The sequence below is a fragment of the Rana temporaria genome, chromosome 10, assembly GCF_905171775.1.
Source record: "Rana temporaria chromosome 10, aRanTem1.1, whole genome shotgun sequence".
Taxonomy (NCBI): domain Eukaryota; kingdom Metazoa; phylum Chordata; class Amphibia; order Anura; family Ranidae; genus Rana; species Rana temporaria.
The window spans coordinates 79625545-79643531 of NC_053498.1; the positions used below are offsets into that span (position 1 = coordinate 79625545).

At 44.0% G+C, this 17987-nt stretch overlaps 1 protein-coding gene across 7 annotated transcripts in view; it reads left to right on the plus strand.

Moving 5' to 3' along the window:
* Window positions 1-17987, plus strand: part of TBCEL (tubulin folding cofactor E like) — a 66336-nt gene that overhangs the window by 16054 nt on the left and 32295 nt on the right. For 3 of the 7 annotated variants that reach the window (XM_040325551.1, XM_040325554.1, XM_040325553.1), the window contains exon 3: window positions 1761-1772. The exons of 3 other annotated variants lie outside the window; for them this stretch is intronic. Coding sequence is in view for 1 of the 4 variants with exons in the window: in XM_040325547.1 (XP_040181481.1) it covers window positions 11672-11710 (39 nt within the window). In the remaining 3 variants the exon portion in view is untranslated. Of the gene's footprint in view, window positions 1-1760; window positions 1773-11545; window positions 11711-17987 lie in introns of those variants that run through there. One more of the 7 variants, XM_040325547.1, reaches the window with a different exon arrangement.

A 17987-nucleotide genomic window follows, 5' to 3' on the forward strand; every position in this document is an offset into this window, starting at 1 on the left:
TGTCTCTGCATTTTTTTTAAATATTGGTATCACACTGGCTTTTTGCCAATCGGCAGGTAACATTCCAATCATTAAACTAAACAAAAAACAAAAATTATGAACACTATTAGTCAGATTCAGTAAGACTTACGACGGCGTATCAGTAGATACGCCGTCGTAAGTCCGAATCTGCGCCGTCGTATCTTTAAGCGTATTCTCAAACTGAGATACGCTTAAATGTTGCTAAGATACGACCGGCGTAAGTCTCCTACGCCGTCGTATCTTAGCTGCATATTTACGCTGGCCGCTAGGGGCGTGTACGTGGATTTACGCCTATAATATGCAAATGAGCAAGATACGCCTATTCACGAACGTACTTGCGCCCGATACGCCGTTGACGTAAGGCGTTTTTCAGGCGTAAAGATAAACCACCAAAAAGATGTCGCAGCCAATGTTAAGTATGGACGTCGGAACAGCCGTCGAATTTCACGTCGTTTGCGTAAGTCGTACGTGAATGGGGATGGGCGTAGGTTACGTTCGAAGGCATTGACTATTTGCAACGTGATTTTGAGCATGCGCACTGGGATACGTCCACGGACGGCGCATGCGCCGTTCGTTAGGCGCGTCATTTACATGAGGTCACAATTCATTACCATACAACACGCCCACTACCAGCCTACTTTGAATTACGCGGGCCCATTTACACTACGCCGCCGTAACTTAGGACGCAAGTTCTTTGTGAATACGGTACCTGCCTCTCTAAGGCCGCGTACACACGGTCGTTCCAAACCGATGAGAATGGTCCGACGGGCCATTTCCATCGGTTCACCGCTGAAGTGGCCTGATGGTCTGATGTACGTACACACCATCGTTCCAAAAACCAATCGGGTCAGAACGCGGTGACGTAAAATACAAGACGTGCTGAAAAAAACTAAGTTCAATGCTGCCAAGCATGCATCGACTTGATTCTGAGCATGTGCGGGTTTTGAACCTATGCTTTCTGTACTAACCATCGGTTTGGACCGATCGGGCAGCGGTCCATCCGTTCGATTTTAAAGCATGTTTTAAAATTTTGGACCGAAGGACAACGGACCGATGGGCCTTACACACGGTCGGTTTTGACAGATGAAACTGGACTTAAGGCCGTTTTCATCGGTTTGGACCGACCGTGTGTACGTGGCCTTAGTTACGGCGGCGTAGTGTATCTGAGATACGCTACGCCCGCACAAAATTAAGCCAGTCTTTCTGAATCTGGCTATAAGTTCTTTAAGGCCTCTGAGGTGTCCAGGTGATTTTTTGGGTTACATTTTTTTCAAGTGTTTTTCTGACACTGGCTTCTGTCAGAACCAAGGGTACATTCTGTGATGTGTTGCCAATGATACAGTCTTGATATACTGTGGGTATAGGATTGTGTATATGGGATTGTATGATTTTTTTATTTTTATTAGCTGAACTAGATGGACTTTTTTTTAACCTGACTAACTATGTAACTATATCCCTCCTTTTAATCCATAAAGTATGAGCAGAAGAATGCATTTAGCACCGTTGCCTTCTCTTTGTTGTATGTAACCAATTTACCCTGATCATACTTTATGGGGCCTATATGCTCTGACCTTGCTTTCTTATTTTTAATATATTAAAACTTCTTTTTTTTTTACTCTCCTTTGCTATGTGCTTTTCGTAGTCCATTTTAGCTGACCTGTTTGCGTTGTTACACGTCTTGTTGCATTTCTTGTAGATAATCCCTCTGTCTTATATTTTCAAAAATTTCTCTTTTACAGTTGCAATAAAAAGTATGTGAACCCTTTTGGAATGATATGGATTTCTGCACAAATTGGTCATAAAATGTGATCTGATCTTCATCCAAGTCACAACAATAGACAATCACAGTCTGCTTAAACTAATAACACACAAATAATTAAATGTTACCATGTTTTTATTGAACACACCATGTAAACATTCACAGTGCAGGTGGAAAAAGTATGTGAACCCTTGGATTTAATAACTGGCTGAACCTCCTTTGGCAGCAATAACTTCAACCAAATGTTTCTTGTGGTTGCAGATCAGACGTGCACAACGGTCAGGAGTAATTCTTGACCATTCCTCTTTACAGAACTGTTTCAGTTCAGCAATATTCTTGGGATGTCTGGTGTGAATCACTTTCCTGAGGTCATGCCACAGCATCTCAATCGGGTTGAGGTCAGGACTCTGACTGGGCCACTACAGAAGGCGTATTTTCTTCTGTTTAGGCCATTCTTTTGTTGATTTACTTCTATGCTTTGGGTCGTTGTCCTGTTGCAACACCCATCTTCTGTTGAGCTTCAGCTGGTGGACAGATGGCCTTAAGTTTTCCTGCAAAATGTTTGGATAAACTTGGGAATTCATTTTTCCTTCGATGATAGCAATCTGTCCAGGCCCTGACGCAGCAAAGCAGCCCCAAACCATGATGCCCCCACCACCATACTTCACAGTTGGCATGAGGTTTTGATGTTGGTGTTCTGTGCCTTTTTTTCTCCACACATAGCATTGTGTTTCTTCCAAACAACTCAACTTTGGTTTCATCTGTCCACAGAATATTTTGCCAGTACTGCTGTGGAACATCCAGGTGCAAACTGTAAACGTGCAGAAATGTTTTTTTTTTTTTTACGTATCGTAGATTCGCTAACAGGGATGTTAGCATATGCCAGAGACTTTTGTAAGTCTTTAGCTGACACTCTAGGGTTCTTCTTCACCTCATTAAGCAGTCTGCGCTGTGCTCTTGCAGCCATTTTTACAGGACAGCTACTCCTAGGGAGAGCAGCAGCAGTGCTGAACTTTCTCCATTTCTCCACAATTTGTCTTACTGTGGACTGATGAACAGCAAGACTTTTGGAGATACTTTTATAACCCTTTTCAGCTTTATGCAAGTCAACAATTCTTAATCGTAGGTCTTCTAACTTACTTAATATGTTCTTGAAGCATTCCTATTTCTCCTTAGTGTTTCTAGGATTTTATTCCATTTAATATCTTACCATATGGAGCGCAGTTTAGAGAAGTTGCCTTGTACTACCATTATGTTTATACTGTGATTTATACTGAATGTAGTTACCTTGTGATTGCTGTTTCCCAAGTTGTCCCATGTTTCCACAGCTGCGATCAGGTCTTTGTTGTTTGTAATCAGTAAATCTAGTAATGCATTTTCTCTGGTTGGGGCATCATCAAATGTTGCTTAAAGAGGAGTTCCACCCAAATTTGGAACTTCCTCTTAACCCACTCCTCTCCCCCTTACATGCCACATTTGGCATGTCATTTTTTGGGGGGGGGAGTGGGGGCTTCAGCACGAGTGGGACTTCCTGTCCCACTTCCTCCTTCCTGTAGGCGACTAAGCTTAATCGCCTTCAGGAAGTGGCTGCTGTAGGCGATCGCCTAGGACACGTCACAGGTCCGCTCGCGCTCGCGCATGCGCAGTGGGTGCCCGGCCGTGAAGCCGAAAGCTGTCACGGCCGGGTGCCCACACTGAAGATGAAGACGCCGGCCGGGGAGGGGGGGAGAGGAGCGGAGCCCCGGCCGGCGCAGCGCTGGAGCAGGTAAGTGCCTGTTTATTAAAAGCCAGCAGCTACACTTTTTGTTGCTGCTGACTTTTAATAAACATACAAATGGCTGGAACTCCCCTTTAAGAAATGACGAGCCATTAATAAATGAGCAGTTCCTTCTGCCCAGTCGATATCTGGATAACTGAAGTCCCCCAATATTATAACATTTCCCTGCCCTCGTTGCTGTTCCTAATTGTGATAGGACCTCGTACTCCTCATTCTTCAGGTTGGGGGCCTGTAGCATACGTCCACTCTTAGTTTTCAGTTTTTTGTTTCTTCCCTCCAGCCACACGGATTCCACCTCTTCCCTTGCCTCTTTTAGGGATGTCGACCCTCACTATAAAGGCATACCCCTTGGTGTTTTACCAAATACGAAATAGGCATAAATCTCTATCGGCAGCAAATACAGATTATTATTTTTTTGATGAGGTAGACCCTACCAGATTTTGATTGCTGTGTGTCCTTATTTTGTAAAACCTTTGCCATGGGATAGCAGTAAAAACATGACATGTTTATACCTGGTCTGTGTGTAATCTAATGTTATTACTTTCTCAAGAGAATGGAAGATTACTTCATGATTTACTGTATGTTCTGACCAATGGATTCTGTATTACGCTAAAAATTTCTCATAAAACATTGAAAAAAAGTTTGTAGAAAAAGTTGGGTTAAATCTCCCCAAAAGGGATGTAGACGGCAATAAAAACACTTTTCAGTATTTTCAACTCTGTCAAATAAAAAAAATACAAAAAAAAAAACCAACTCTCTAACTCCAAATTTTCCATATTTATGCTGCTGCTAAAGGCAACTCTTTTACCAGAGAAGGTAAGGGATTTTATATTTCTTCTCTGGACATAAATTTCACATTTGCAAAATTTCATTACTGCTAAAGGTATGTTTAAAGTATTTGTAAAGTCAAAACCTTGGTTGTTTTTTTGCCACCTATGTTTCCCAATAGCAGGATAGAGATTGCTTTGCAATATGAAGAAAATCCATTCTGAGGCCCTAATTACCTGGGGGAATTGGGGTTGGGTGATGGTAAAACCAGGGGGTTGAGCTGCGGTTCTACCGCCCCCTGACTCCCCACCTGAAGAAGAACATGCCGCCTCTCTGGGCGCAAAAATTAAAGTGATTCTAAAGGAAACATTTTTTTATTTATTTTTTTAATAACAAACATGTTATACGTACCTACATTTGACGGCGGTCGGTGGAGAAAAGGTTAAACAGATTTTTTTGTATGGAAGAAAACAATAAAGAATATATAAATTAAAAAAACAATTAGGGTAATTGCTTAAAACCCTTCTTTGAGCTACACGAGGTGAATGCATAAATTAGCCTTGCAGTGGGAGTGTTTGCTCTGAAACCTAAAGGACAGGAGAGAGAAGTTTTATAGGTGGTCTTAAAGGAGGAATTGAGCACAATGGGCAAGGACAGGCAGGTTGCCAGGGTATGTGCTTAGAGCCTGTAGAATTACAAGTGATAACAAATTATCTACAGTATTCCCTCCTATAAAAAAACATCATACTTCATGTAGCTACACAGCCATGTAGCTGTGAAATGAATGTACATTATTCTATAAACTGGTTGGTAACTGAAAATTCTCATGTAAGTTTTGATGTATTGTCTATTTAGCTGTTTTGACTTGTAACTGTTTAGCTGTAACAGTCTGAGTAGACAGAATTTTTTTTTTTATTCTTTCACATGTATCTGGCTGTTCCAGGCAGGGGTACCCCAGTACCAAGCAACTGAACGTGATGCTGCTTTTCTTAACTGATGCTGAGATTTTGATACAATGCCAGTCTACATGCAATTTTCTGTTGAGATCTTTTTTGTTAACATTCTGCTGAAAAAAGCAATATTTATTACTTGAAACACAAGTTAGACCTTTATTTCAGATATTGATTTAAAGTGCAATTGCATTGAAGTATAAATGCAATTATTACCTTGCAAATAAATGTAATTGTGTGTATGTAAATGTATATTGAAATTGCATCCCAGAAGTTAGCAAGTTTTCTGTAATAAGATGTTGGGAGGAGATGAGCTTTAAGCACAATCTACCTGTGCATAAGTGTTCCATCCGTGCCCTGTTGTGTTTGAGTTTTCTGGTTGGTTGGAGTTTCCATAGAAACCAAAGGTCCTGGGGGGAGCTAAGGACAGCTATATTGGTTAGCCTAGCTGACTGAATTGACAGATTCCAACCTGTGTCCCTCTGGATCAACCAGGAACTTGAGCAGAAAGTGTGTGAAAGAGGAAAAAACAATGAGCTGTGGATTAAGCTTCAACGAAAGTAAAATCTGTAGCCACATTTGTTTCATCTGTACAAATACTAATAAAGAACAGTAAACTAAAAAAAAAAACTTTTCAGTATTTTCAACTCTGTCAAATAAAAAAAAATAAACTCTCTAACTCCAAATTTTCCCTATTTATGCTGCTGCTAAAGGCAACTCTTTTACCAGAGAAGGTAAGGGATTTTATATTTCTTCTCTGGACATAAATTTCAAATTTGCAAAATTTTATTACTGCTTAAAGGTATGTTTAAAGTATTTGTAAAGTCAAAACCTCAGTTGTTTTTTTTTTTTTTTGCCACCTATGTTTCCCAATAGCAGGATAGAGATTGCTTTCCAATATGAAGAAAATCCGTTCTGAGGTCCTAATTACCTGGGGTAATTGGGGTTGCGTGATGGTAAAAACAGGGGGTTGAGCTGCGGTTCGACCACCCCCTGACTCCCCACCTGAAGAAGAACATGCCGCCTCTCTGGGCGCAAAAATTAAAGTGATTCTAAAGGAAAGATTTTTTTATTTATTTTTTAATAACAAACATGTTATACGTACCTACTCTGTGCAGTGGTTTTGCACAGAGCACCCCGATTTTCTTCTTTTTTGGTCCCCCCATTGGCAGTCTTGGTTCCTGCCAAGTGCCCCCAGTAGCAAGCCTCTTGCTAGGAGGGCACTCAAGCAGGCTTTCTATCGAGCCGTGCTCTGTGTCCATTCACGCACAAGGTGTGACTAGGCCCTGCCCCTGCTCTTTCCTTATTGGCTGTGATGACAGCAGCCAGAGCCAATGGCTCTCACTGCTGTGTGAGCCAATGAGGAGAGAGAGATCCAGGAGAGCCGCTGCTCTTATGCAGTGCACGTTGTTGGATCCAGATGGGGCTCAGGTAAGTATAAGGGGGGCTGCACCCATGTTTTTCTTTACCTTAATGCATATGCATTAGGGTAAAAAACCTTGAGCTTTTATAACTACTTTTATTATATTCATATTCAGTGGGCAGTACCGATGCCTATTTAAATAAAAACACTGTGTCCCAACCGCCCGGTAACATGCATGTGTTTGCGGTGGATTGGTCCAGGCTTTTAAAGGGTTAAAACAGGCGTTGAGAAGGTGACATATTGCTCCCCAGCCACCTATCAACCTCCCTCTAAAAATCAGTCCACTGTGGATCACTTTCCATAGGGGTGGCAGGACTGTTGTATGCGTGAATGAGGCCTAGAACAGTTTTCACAGGAATGAGTGTCCTCCTTGGAAGATTTTCACTCTGTTCCTGTTCTGGTAGCAACTTAAAGTGATTGTGAAGGAAATTTTTTTTTTTACCTTATTGTATTCCCTGCGTTAAGGTAAATAAAGTTTGTCACTTGCTGTGACTCCTTTCCCCTAAACACTTACATGAGCCCACATCGATCCAGCGTTATGCCCAGCTGCCAATCTTCTCTCCCCTCTCCCTACACTGAGTGCAGTGGGAGCTATTGGCTACAGTCAAAAGCTTTGAGCAGAGAGCGGTGGGCAGGGCCGAGTTGGACACACACAAAGCCTGGCTTGAGAGCGTGCCCGCAAGTCTGCCCCTATAGCAAACGGCTTGCTATGGGGGCAAACACAGAAGTGGAAGCGCCATGATCACACCAGAAGAGAATCCTGTGTCAGCAACTTTTTTTTTTTTCAATATATGAAAAATTTATCAAAGAAAATGTTAATAAATAGCAGTGCTGCTGAAACATTACTTGAGCAGTTCTGAAGTTTGTGAGGATATCCATGGCAGTAATAGACTGAGTTGTGTGATAATACCCATTTCACTCTGGTTTTATGCTGGTTGGTCTCACTGCATGAAATTCCAGCACTTTATTCATCACTGGAAAAAATAACCAGCAATTTGAAGTGAATTACAGACAAAGTTAAACATTGGCAAAAGCTATTATGTATGTCTGGCATTTTGGTCAAATGAGGTCCATGTGGTCTTGTACATGCTTGTCTTTGTTTTTCTGTGTTTTTCTGCCTCTGTCATTTTGTATGTACTGTATATAATTGTATTGTAGCATCCCAGATATCCACCTATCCAAGTCATCTAGAATAAAATATGTGTAGAAGTACTATTATTACTAAAACTGAATAGCCAAATATGTATAGAGAGCGTGTACCATACAGGTTTAAGTAGGGATGCGCCGAAATCATGTATTTTCACAAGTACTTGTGAAAATGCTCCCGATACCAACCCCGATACTTTGTGGTGCGATTTGCATCCATCCAATATGAATCCTCGCAAGTCGCACTGCAAAGAATCGCATGCGATTTGAACAGGAACGCAGTGCGATTCCTGTCTGAACCACATGCAATTTCCCCCACACAGCTCCTGTGTGTCTGTGAATTCAGTAAAGAAAGCAAAGTGACATGTAGTGCAGCAAAAGGCAATTTCTTAAAATGTTATAACGACTCACAAAGTAAATATCTAGTCAAATCCATATCTACAGTCTCCCCATCCTACTGATGAAAGCAAACCACGGGAGCTGGAGGTGCTCACAAGTCCAGCAACATCACTTCTGCCTTATACCCACAGGAGTCCTGGAAAGCATCTCCTCCAGCCCTGTGAGCACCTCCAGCGCCCATGGTTTGCCATCATTGGTGGGACAGAGACACTGCAGATATGGATTTGACTAGATCTCTACTTTGTGAGTTGTTGTAACATTCTAATAAACTGCCTATTGCTGTACTACATGGCGCTTCGCAATCTTTCCTGAGTTCACAGTCACACACTGGAGCGGTGGGGGAAATCGCATGCAATTTGGACAAGAATTGCAAATCTTTTCAGTGCAATTTACATCCATTCATTTTGTATGGATGCAAATCGCAATGCAAAGTATCGGTACCCGGTATCGGTGAGTACTTGACCAAAAGTATCAGTTCTCGCCGACAACAAACTGGCATTGGTGCATCCCTAGGTTAAAGTGTATCTAAACCAAAAATGTTAAAACTGTAGAACATCTCCCATTGTCATCACCATAACATAGGAGGAGGTTTTCTGTAGTTCAGAGAGAACTGGGGGTAGAAATCATAGAACGTTGTCAGTTAACAAATGTTATGGCACAATTTACAGGTATTTTTTTTCACATAACAAATGGATATAACAAATCACTTTCAATGGGATATTTAAAGCTGAACTCCAGGATTTCAGACACATAATGATCTGAATTACTAGGGGTTAAGTCCAAGGAGGTGCATGCCACCTGCTGTACTTATCTCTTTTATGTACTTTTTTTTTTTTTTTACTGAGTGCTGGGAATACAAATATAAGCCCCCCGTTCACACCAAATCCGACTTTGAAATTGTGCGTCAATTGCACAATTTCAAAGCCGCATGTCAGTGCGACTTGGCTGACATCTGTGCGACTTCATGCACAGATGTCTATGCAAGTTGCATCTGAAATCACAAAAAAATTGTTCATGAACCTTTTTTTCAAATCGGTGCTGCCCTGCGATTTAAACAATTCCATTACCGGCAATGGGGGCGACTTGCCATGCGATTTGGACCTGTCAAATCCCACGACAAGTCGCACCGGTGTGAGCAGGGGGTCTCTCTACTTACTGGACCTCCTGGTCTCAGCTTCTGCAGCTGCAGAGCTATTTGCAGTCGCTCTGCCCATCCCTCCCCTCCTCCTGCCCAATTACATAGCACTTTATTGTATAAAACCATCCACAAAATACAAAGCCTTCTGTGAATGTGCGGGCAGAATTGTGGCTGTAAGAGAAGGCAGTGTGTTTCCTGTCAGAGCAGCAGAGTTTAGTAAACCTGTCAGTTGGGAATTAAAGCGATAAGTCCACAGGGTGGCATGCACCTCATTGGATATGACCCATAGTAAGCTAGAAGATGTTAGAAAGTAGCTGAATTTCTGTAATTGAGCTTAATAAAACCAAAAGGGAGCAAATAGACGTTAATTGCTAGGCTTTTCATACACTTTATCGTTTGTTACCTCTGTTGAATCACACTGAGTTTCTGAACTTGTCACACAGGTCCAAAGGGCACAGAGAGATAGCTGGCAGTTTTATCTATTTGATTTGCTTCTGTCATGCAGTGAATGTTGCTGACACACACACACATGTATTTCACTATTATTAGCTTGAAAAGAGAAGCAGTAGAGATGATAGGGGTTCTACTATCCAGCTGTGTGTTTATAGATTAAAAATGAAATATCAGTGATGTTCTGTAGCAGCCAATCAGACTGAGGCTCCATTCACACTTGTACAACTCCAAAGTTGCGCCGACTTTGGGGTGCAACTTTGGATGGGCGCAACTTGGATACGACTTTGGCATTGACCAGTGATAATGGACAATTGTTGCACTACTGTTTCATTGTAAAACATTCAAACAAACTTACATGCAACTTTTTAGGGTTAACATGGAAGTCTATGGCCCTCAAGTTGCATGAAAGTTGGACCAAAGTAGTGCATGAACTACTATGAAGTCGCTGCACTATGAAGGCGTCATTCACACGAGGCGGACTCTGTCGCTACGGAGTCCGTCAGCTCAGCGGGAGCTCTCTCCCCTGATCTCCGCTGAGCCAGCGGATGACGGGTCCCTCTCTGCTCACTGAGCGGGGAGGGGCTTGTCGAGCGCCGCTGTCTCCTATGGAGAGATCGGACGAAAACGGACAGCATGTTCGTTTTCATCAGATCTCACCCGATCCGATCCGCATGGACAGATGGCGATGTATTTGCTGACATCCGACACTCCATAGGCTTGCATGGAGTGGCCGTTCAGGTCCGCCGACAAAACTGACAGGCGGACCTGAATGGTCCAAACGTGTGAAAGGGGCCTTAGTTTCACAAGTATAAATTGGTCATCATTGTGAAAACACGGGGAACAAATTTGATGACCAAAGTTTCATGACAAGTCACACGTGTGAATGGAGCCTGATAGCAGATAATTGTACTCAGAAAGTCACCTGTCATTTTTGGGCACCTGATGTTTAGTATCGTTATAATTTAGTCTTAGATTGGTCCAGTTTAATTGTTAAGTGTCTTGCAGGCAGGGGCATGTTGTAGAATCTCCAGAACGTAAGGCCCAGGACACACGGGGTGAAAATTGTTTGGTTATGGCTGGCTTTCAGTCTGGTCTACAGGAGCTGGTCTAACGACTGGTTTCTGTCGAACGGGCATGCTGGAAAATCAGCGATCGGCCAGCACCTGCAGTCAGTGGCTGCGGTTCTGATCTGTGTATTCTCATAATGGGGAGACTTGGAAGTGCAGTCACCTTAGATCTGAGGGGTAGATCTGAATGAGGGGAAGCTCTGCTGATTTTATGATCCAATCATGTGCAAGCTAAAATGTATGTTTTTTATTTTCCTTGCATGTCCCTCTCAGATCTACAGTGACTGCACTTCCAAGTGCACGTGTAGTGCAGAGTATATTTGCCTTTAATAAAAAAAAAAAACAATGTCTCAGCAGCAGAGATCGCTGCTTCAGCATTGCTTGTGTTGATGTGGTGACACAGCGACCTGTCAGTTTGTTTTTCTGTTTAACCTGCTGGTTAAAAGAAAAAAAAAAACTGAAGGTGTGTACCCATCTTTAGCATGTCAAATGAAATGGAGATACTTGTCTAACATTGCTTTCAAAGAGCTTTGAGGAGTGGGTGGAGCTGGCAGTTTGTGAGGGGGGGGGGGGGTAACCTTTCAGCAGCTTACAGCTTTTATGCAGATGAGGGGCAAACTGAAGAGATGAAGTCATTGTTATGGGTTCTCCATAGCAACAAGTGAATAGCTCCGGTCTTCCTGTACGAACTGCCAAATTCAGATGTTTAAAAACAAACAGTTCAGCTACGTCCTAGCTCAGTAATAAACACTGGCAAGTGAAGTGCTGTTATGATGTGGTCCTGGTGTGAAGTTTTGTCCTGGAAGATGGTAAGTAACTTTTCCTGCTACAGAAAGTTACACAAAACCGATGACCTGTCATTTCATACTGGTAATCATATACTTTATTTTTCTACCGTCTGCGAGATTACATTGCAAGTTTTAGTTGCTGTTCTTATTCTGGGATGGCACAACATTGCAGATAGTGTTGTTGTGTAACAGTTTTGTGTTTGGGGCTGGATTTAGGTGAGGATAGACAGTGGGAACGTAGAAGCATATCATGTATGCTGTGTGTACAGGTGAATAGTTATGCTGATCACGGTGTTATTTATGGCCCTTGAGAGGGTATCGATTATTATGTGATTGGTGCCTGAGAAGGAAAAACAAAGTCCTGTTTACAAGCAGATGGGGAGCAGTAATGTGATCTACTGCTTACACAAAGTTGCCTATACACAAAGTGATGTTATTTCTGTGTGTTGGCAATGCAGGGGATTTGTGATACAGTCTAATGTTACCGTTCTTGTGGAATCTTTGTGTAGAGAGCAGTAAGGCATGAACAGCAGAGAGATATAATGTAACATATGGGGTCTTTATTAATAGTATTACTCTGGGCTGTACACGGCTAAGCATATGAAACAGATGGCAAATACTATGTTATGTTTACTTTCTAAAGCCTAATACACACAATGAGATTATCGGACGAATGATGGTCTGTTTTTTTTTTGCATGCTATTTTTCATATCGAAAACAAAATACAAAAATGATCGTATGACTGGATAAAAATTCAGACGTGGTGTAATGTATTTGTATTTGTCCTGAAATTTTTTTTATTTGGGGATTTTATGTCCTACCTAGACCAACACTAAGTGGCACATAATTGTGAAGAAAAAGGAAAATTATAAATAATTTTCATTTTTTTTTTATTTTTTATAAATACCTGAAAAGTGTGGCGTGCATTTGTATTCAGCCCCTTTAAAGCCCCACACACACTATTATGCCCTGTACACACGATCACTTTTTGTGATGAAAAAAAATGTAATTTTCCAACTTCATCATTAAAAATGATGTTGCCCACACACCATCATTTTTGAAAAATGATGAACAAAGTGACGGCACTCTAAAGGGGAAGTTCTATCCGCCTTGAGGCTGCTTTTAGCTGGTTACTAGTTAGTAAAAGATGATTTGTGCTTTTTTGTCTGTTACAGCGTGATGAATGTGCGATCTCCATTATGAATGGTAGTTTTACCTCCCATCTCAAGACTTGCTTCTGGGCATGTGCGGGTTTAAAACGTCATTTTTGCCCACACGATCATTTTTTATGACACAAAAAATGACATTTTAAAAAATGACATAAAAAATTCAAGCATGTTCGAAATTTTTTTTTGTCATTTTTCAGAAGACATAAAATGACATTTTGCCCACACACCATCATTTTAAATGACATTTTTAAAAATTTTATTTTATCACAAAAAGTGATCGTGTGTACAGGGCATTAGATTTTATGCAGATTTTTGTCTTCAGATTTACCAAAACCATGTAGTGCAAGGGCCTGCCTGATTGCATAAAAATTGAAACACTTTAGGTTTGACCTCATATTACTGTAGGTGACCGCGATATTGTGTCAGTCTCGCGCCCTTTCTCGGCGATATTGACCACCTATGGGAGCCGGCTCGCCGCGATGGCAACAAGCCGTCATAGAAGCGATGGGGATCTGACTTGGATTCCCGCCAATTCTAGCCGCAGCGTTTGGTATGAATCATGAGGGGGAACTCCACGCCAAATTTTAAATAAAAAAACTGCATGGGTTCCCCCCCATTTGGTCTGGTATGGATTGTAAGGAGAACCCCCCTACGCCGAAAAAAACGGCGTGGGGGTCCCCCCACAATCCATACCAGACCCGTATCCAAGCACACCGCCCGGCCAGTCAGAAACGAGGGGGGACGAGCCAGTACCAGGCCGCATGCCCTCAACATGGGGGTGTTGGGTGCTCTGGGGCGCCCTGCGGCCCCCCCACCCCAAAGTACCCTGTCCCCATGTTGATAAGGACAGGGCCTCTTCCCGACAACCCTGGCCGTTGGTTGTCAGGGTCTGCGGGCGGGGGGCTTATCGGAATCTGTGAGCCCCCTTTAATAAGGGGGCCCCAGATACCGGCACCCACCCTAGGTGAATGAATATGGGGTACATCGTATCCCTACCCATTCACCTGGAGGAAAAGTGTAAAAGAAAATAAACACACAACACAGGGTTTTAAAATAATTTATTAGTCAGCTCCGGGGGGGTCTTCTCCGCTCTCCGGGGGGGTCTTCTCCACTCTCCGGGGGGTCTTCTTCCATCTTCTCCGCTGTCATCTCGGTTCTTCTCCCGCTCACTCTTCGGGGCTGGCCGCCGCTATCTTCTTTTTATCTCTATTACTAGCGGCGGCGCAGCCCGCTCTTCTTTGCCGTCTTCTGCCTTCTTTTCTTCCAATGTTGACGCAACGCTTCTTCCCGCTGTAATGCCGGGTGCGCGGCTCACACCGATTTATATAGGCCTCTTATGGCGTCACAATCCCATCATGCTCCGGGACCCGGAGCATGATGGGATTGTGACGCCATAAGAGGCCTATATAAATCGGTGTGAGCCGCGCACCCGGCATTACAGCGGGAAGAAGCGTTGCGTCAATCACGTCAGGTCACATAACATTTACATAAAACACGCCCCCCTGTTCCACATTTGAATTAGGCGGGCTTACGCCGGCCTATTTACGCTACGCCGCCGCAACTTACGGAACAATTGCTTTGAGAATACTGCACTTAGCATTCTCGGGTTGCAAAGATTGAAGAAATGGAGAGGATCATCCATCAGGCCAAAGATACACATGACAAATTCAGGTTTACCTGGGCCTGCTGGATGCACTACAGGGAATCATGGAACTCCCAGGATACTGATACCCGCAATACACCAGCTGTGTGAGAGGGATTTTCAGTTACGACCTCGTTGCCTGCTTGACTCCCCACCTCATGTGCCGCTCCCCCCCCCTTTTTTTTTTGTTGCCCCCCCGCCCCTTCTTTTCCTGCCCGTGCAACTTCCCCTGTAGCACAGGAGACTCACGCTTTCAGGGCCTGTACTCTGAAATGTACTGGGATCGAAGGATAGCCTGCTTGATGGAACCTTGCATACTCTGGGTCCTGATCGCTACAAGGGGTTCCTCGTCCCGCTCACAGTGTGATCCCTTTAGGGGTGGGTGGGTATGGGGAACGTGCCCTAGGTTCTCATTATTGACTGCAACAATATGATCCCCTTTACGGTTTTCCACTGCCTTGAGCCCACCCTAAGACGCCTCGGCTAGTCCCGAGAGCATTACTCACAGTTTCCTGCTAGTTGGGCCTTGCTGTCTAACGATTTCACTAGTTAAAGATGCATTTCGCTGTCTTACAAACCGTATGTACACTTCATGTAAATCAAGGGTCTCAAACTGGTGGCCCTCCAGCTGTTGTAAAACTACAACTCCCATCATGCCTCTGCCTGTGGGAGTCATGCTGGTAACTGTCATTCTTGCAATGCCTCATTGGACTTGTAGTTTTGCAACAGCTGGAGGGCCGCCAGTTTGAGACGCCTGATGTAAATGATAGTACTGTTACTGCATGTATTCCTCAATGCATTCCTGTATGGCTGAATGTTATTTGCGGTACTGCCTTGTTATGTTTAATGTATTTGTTTTTGACACTGTGATTGAAAAATTACTAATAAAATACTTTGGAGAATACTGCACTTGCCCGTCTAAGTTGCGGAGGCGTAACGTAAATAGGATACAGTACGCCCGCTCAAAGATGCGCCGATCTACGTGAATCTGGGCCAAAGCCTCTAAATACCTTTTTCAGATATCTTCAGGCCAATCAAGTGACTCCTGCCCGCTCTACACCTCCGATCCAGGGATACAGATGGAGGTACTGAGTGGCCAGCATGGTGGTCACGTGACCTCCCTGACTGACATCAGAGGGAGATCTCGGCCTATCCCGCTGTAGCCTTGTATCGGAGTAGGAGAGTGGCCAGGAGTCACAATACTGCAGTTGGGCATTTTTTCAGCAGCTTTTGAACTCTCCTCAATGTTATCTTATGTGTACTACAGTAGTTTAGATGTTTTTTTGAAAGCAGAGCCCCCTGTTTCGAAGCACCCACACCATGTTGGGTGTTGTGTGGCCTGGAATGCTCGGGGGGGGGGGCACTTGCTCCTTCCCCCCTCTTTCCTAACCTGCTGGGCTGCATGCTCGGATAAGAGTCTGGTATGGTTTTTGGAGGGGCCGTTTTTTTTTTCCCCCCACTTTGGTGTGGGGTCCTCTTTCAAGATCCATACCAGACTCAAAGGGCCTGGTATGGATCTTGGGTGAGACCCCACGCTGTTTTTTTTTTTGGCATGGGGTTCCCCTTAAAGATCCTCAGAGCACAACAAGTTACACCACAAGTCGGATCATGATGATCCGACTTGGATGCGACTTCTATTCAATTCAATGGGCTGAGAGCTGGGTCAGTAGACAGCTTTCATAGAAAAAACATTGATTTTGAATAGAGGCAGACACTCTTAAAAGATAACGCAGCTAAACGCCAATGCAAAAAGCTACTAAAAGCGCGTTTTTACAGACACTTTTTCCTGGCGTTTGTCGTGGCTTTGCAGCTAATTTTTATAACGCCCCGTGTACCTGAGGCCTAAGTGGATTTAACATTAGATATATTTAGTGCAAGAGTTCACAGTAATCACCCTAACAAAGAGTGGCACCATGTTTGGTTAGGCCAGTGTTTCTCAACCTTTTTCCAGTCGGGGCGCCCTTGAAAAATATTTTCAGTCTTGAGGCACCCCTGTCCCAGACTTGGTTCACGTCGCTGTGTGTTGCGGAACACGCACAAAATCGCGCTCGTTCTTGACACACAGACAAATGCTCTGCTCTTTAGGGGTGCCATTAATTCTTAATGGTGCCCCATCCATCTTTTTTTGTGGCACAATTAAAAAAAAAAGGGTCGGGGACTTCTTTCCCCGCATTACTGCGGGTAGGGAAATTAATGGGTTGCCCTACACGCAGCACGCATCCACACAGAATCAAAAGCTTGTTCACATGTCAGGCTGGAGGGGCAGTAAAACCACATGGTTGAGCTGTTTTTACCACCCCCAACTTTTGCCCCTTTAGCTGCAGAGGCAACAGCTGGGGGTGTAAACATGCTGTGGCTGCAGCTGGAGGTATACCAAGGGTGATTGGGGCTGCACTGCAACTACCCCGCAACTGTGTGCATTGCATTTACGGGCTTAAAATAGGTGGTGAGGAGGTAAGATATGCCTCTTTACTGGCTGACAAATGCCCCTGAAAAGCGATATGAACACAAATTGCTTTTCAGAGGAGCAGCAGTCCTTGCTGCTATCTCGAACAAGCCCTACAAAAGTAGTTCTGATGGTACAGGAATAGGGGGGTCAGGATTAAAAGTAATATACATACAGACAGATGCGCACGCACACAAACAGACACACGTACAAACACACACATTAAAAGTAACATACATACAGACAGATGCGCACGCACACAAACAGACACACGTACAAACACACACACTGTGTGTGTTTGTACGTGTGTCTGTTCGTGTGCGTGCGCATCTGTCTGTATGTATGTTACTTTTAATCCTGACCCCCCTATTCCTGTACCATCAGAACTACTTTTGTCACACACACTAACAGACATGTGTACACATGCACACATACACTGAAAGAAGAACTGTCAGAGCTGCACAACAACCAATCAAATTCAGAGTGCTGTAGCCATGAATGGAGGATGTGGGGTGTCAGTGACTGTGACAGCTGGTTATTCATAGCAGAGCCCCCCCTCACCACCTTACCCTTGGCCTCGCAGTCAGCGCAGTACTTGTCCTCCTCCCTCAGCATATGAGACAGGATGGCCTGGTGCTGCTCATTCAGCTTCAGGGCCTTCTCCCTCTCTGAGTGGGTGGCCATGTCTGCGGGCAGGGGAGCAGTGTGGGTCACGGTGGCTCTACTCTTTCTTCTTCCCCCTCAGGGAAAAGCGCGCCAGGCAGAGTTCAGGACGGTACCCGCGGCTCTCACGTCACAGAAGCAGTGTGTGCGTCCGACCCTCCCATAGCAACCGATGACGTATTCGGTTGGCAAGACGCGGTCGGGAGGCCCGTACAGCCAGCACAGCTTCCCGAGTGCCGGGAAGTGAGTTTTAGACAGCGGACCGGCACCGCTGTAAAGACACATGTCCAGCAGTAGTGTACCAATATTTGGGGCATTTTGCCGCGGCACACCTAGGGACTCTTCACGGCACACCAGTGTGCCGCGGCACACTGGTTG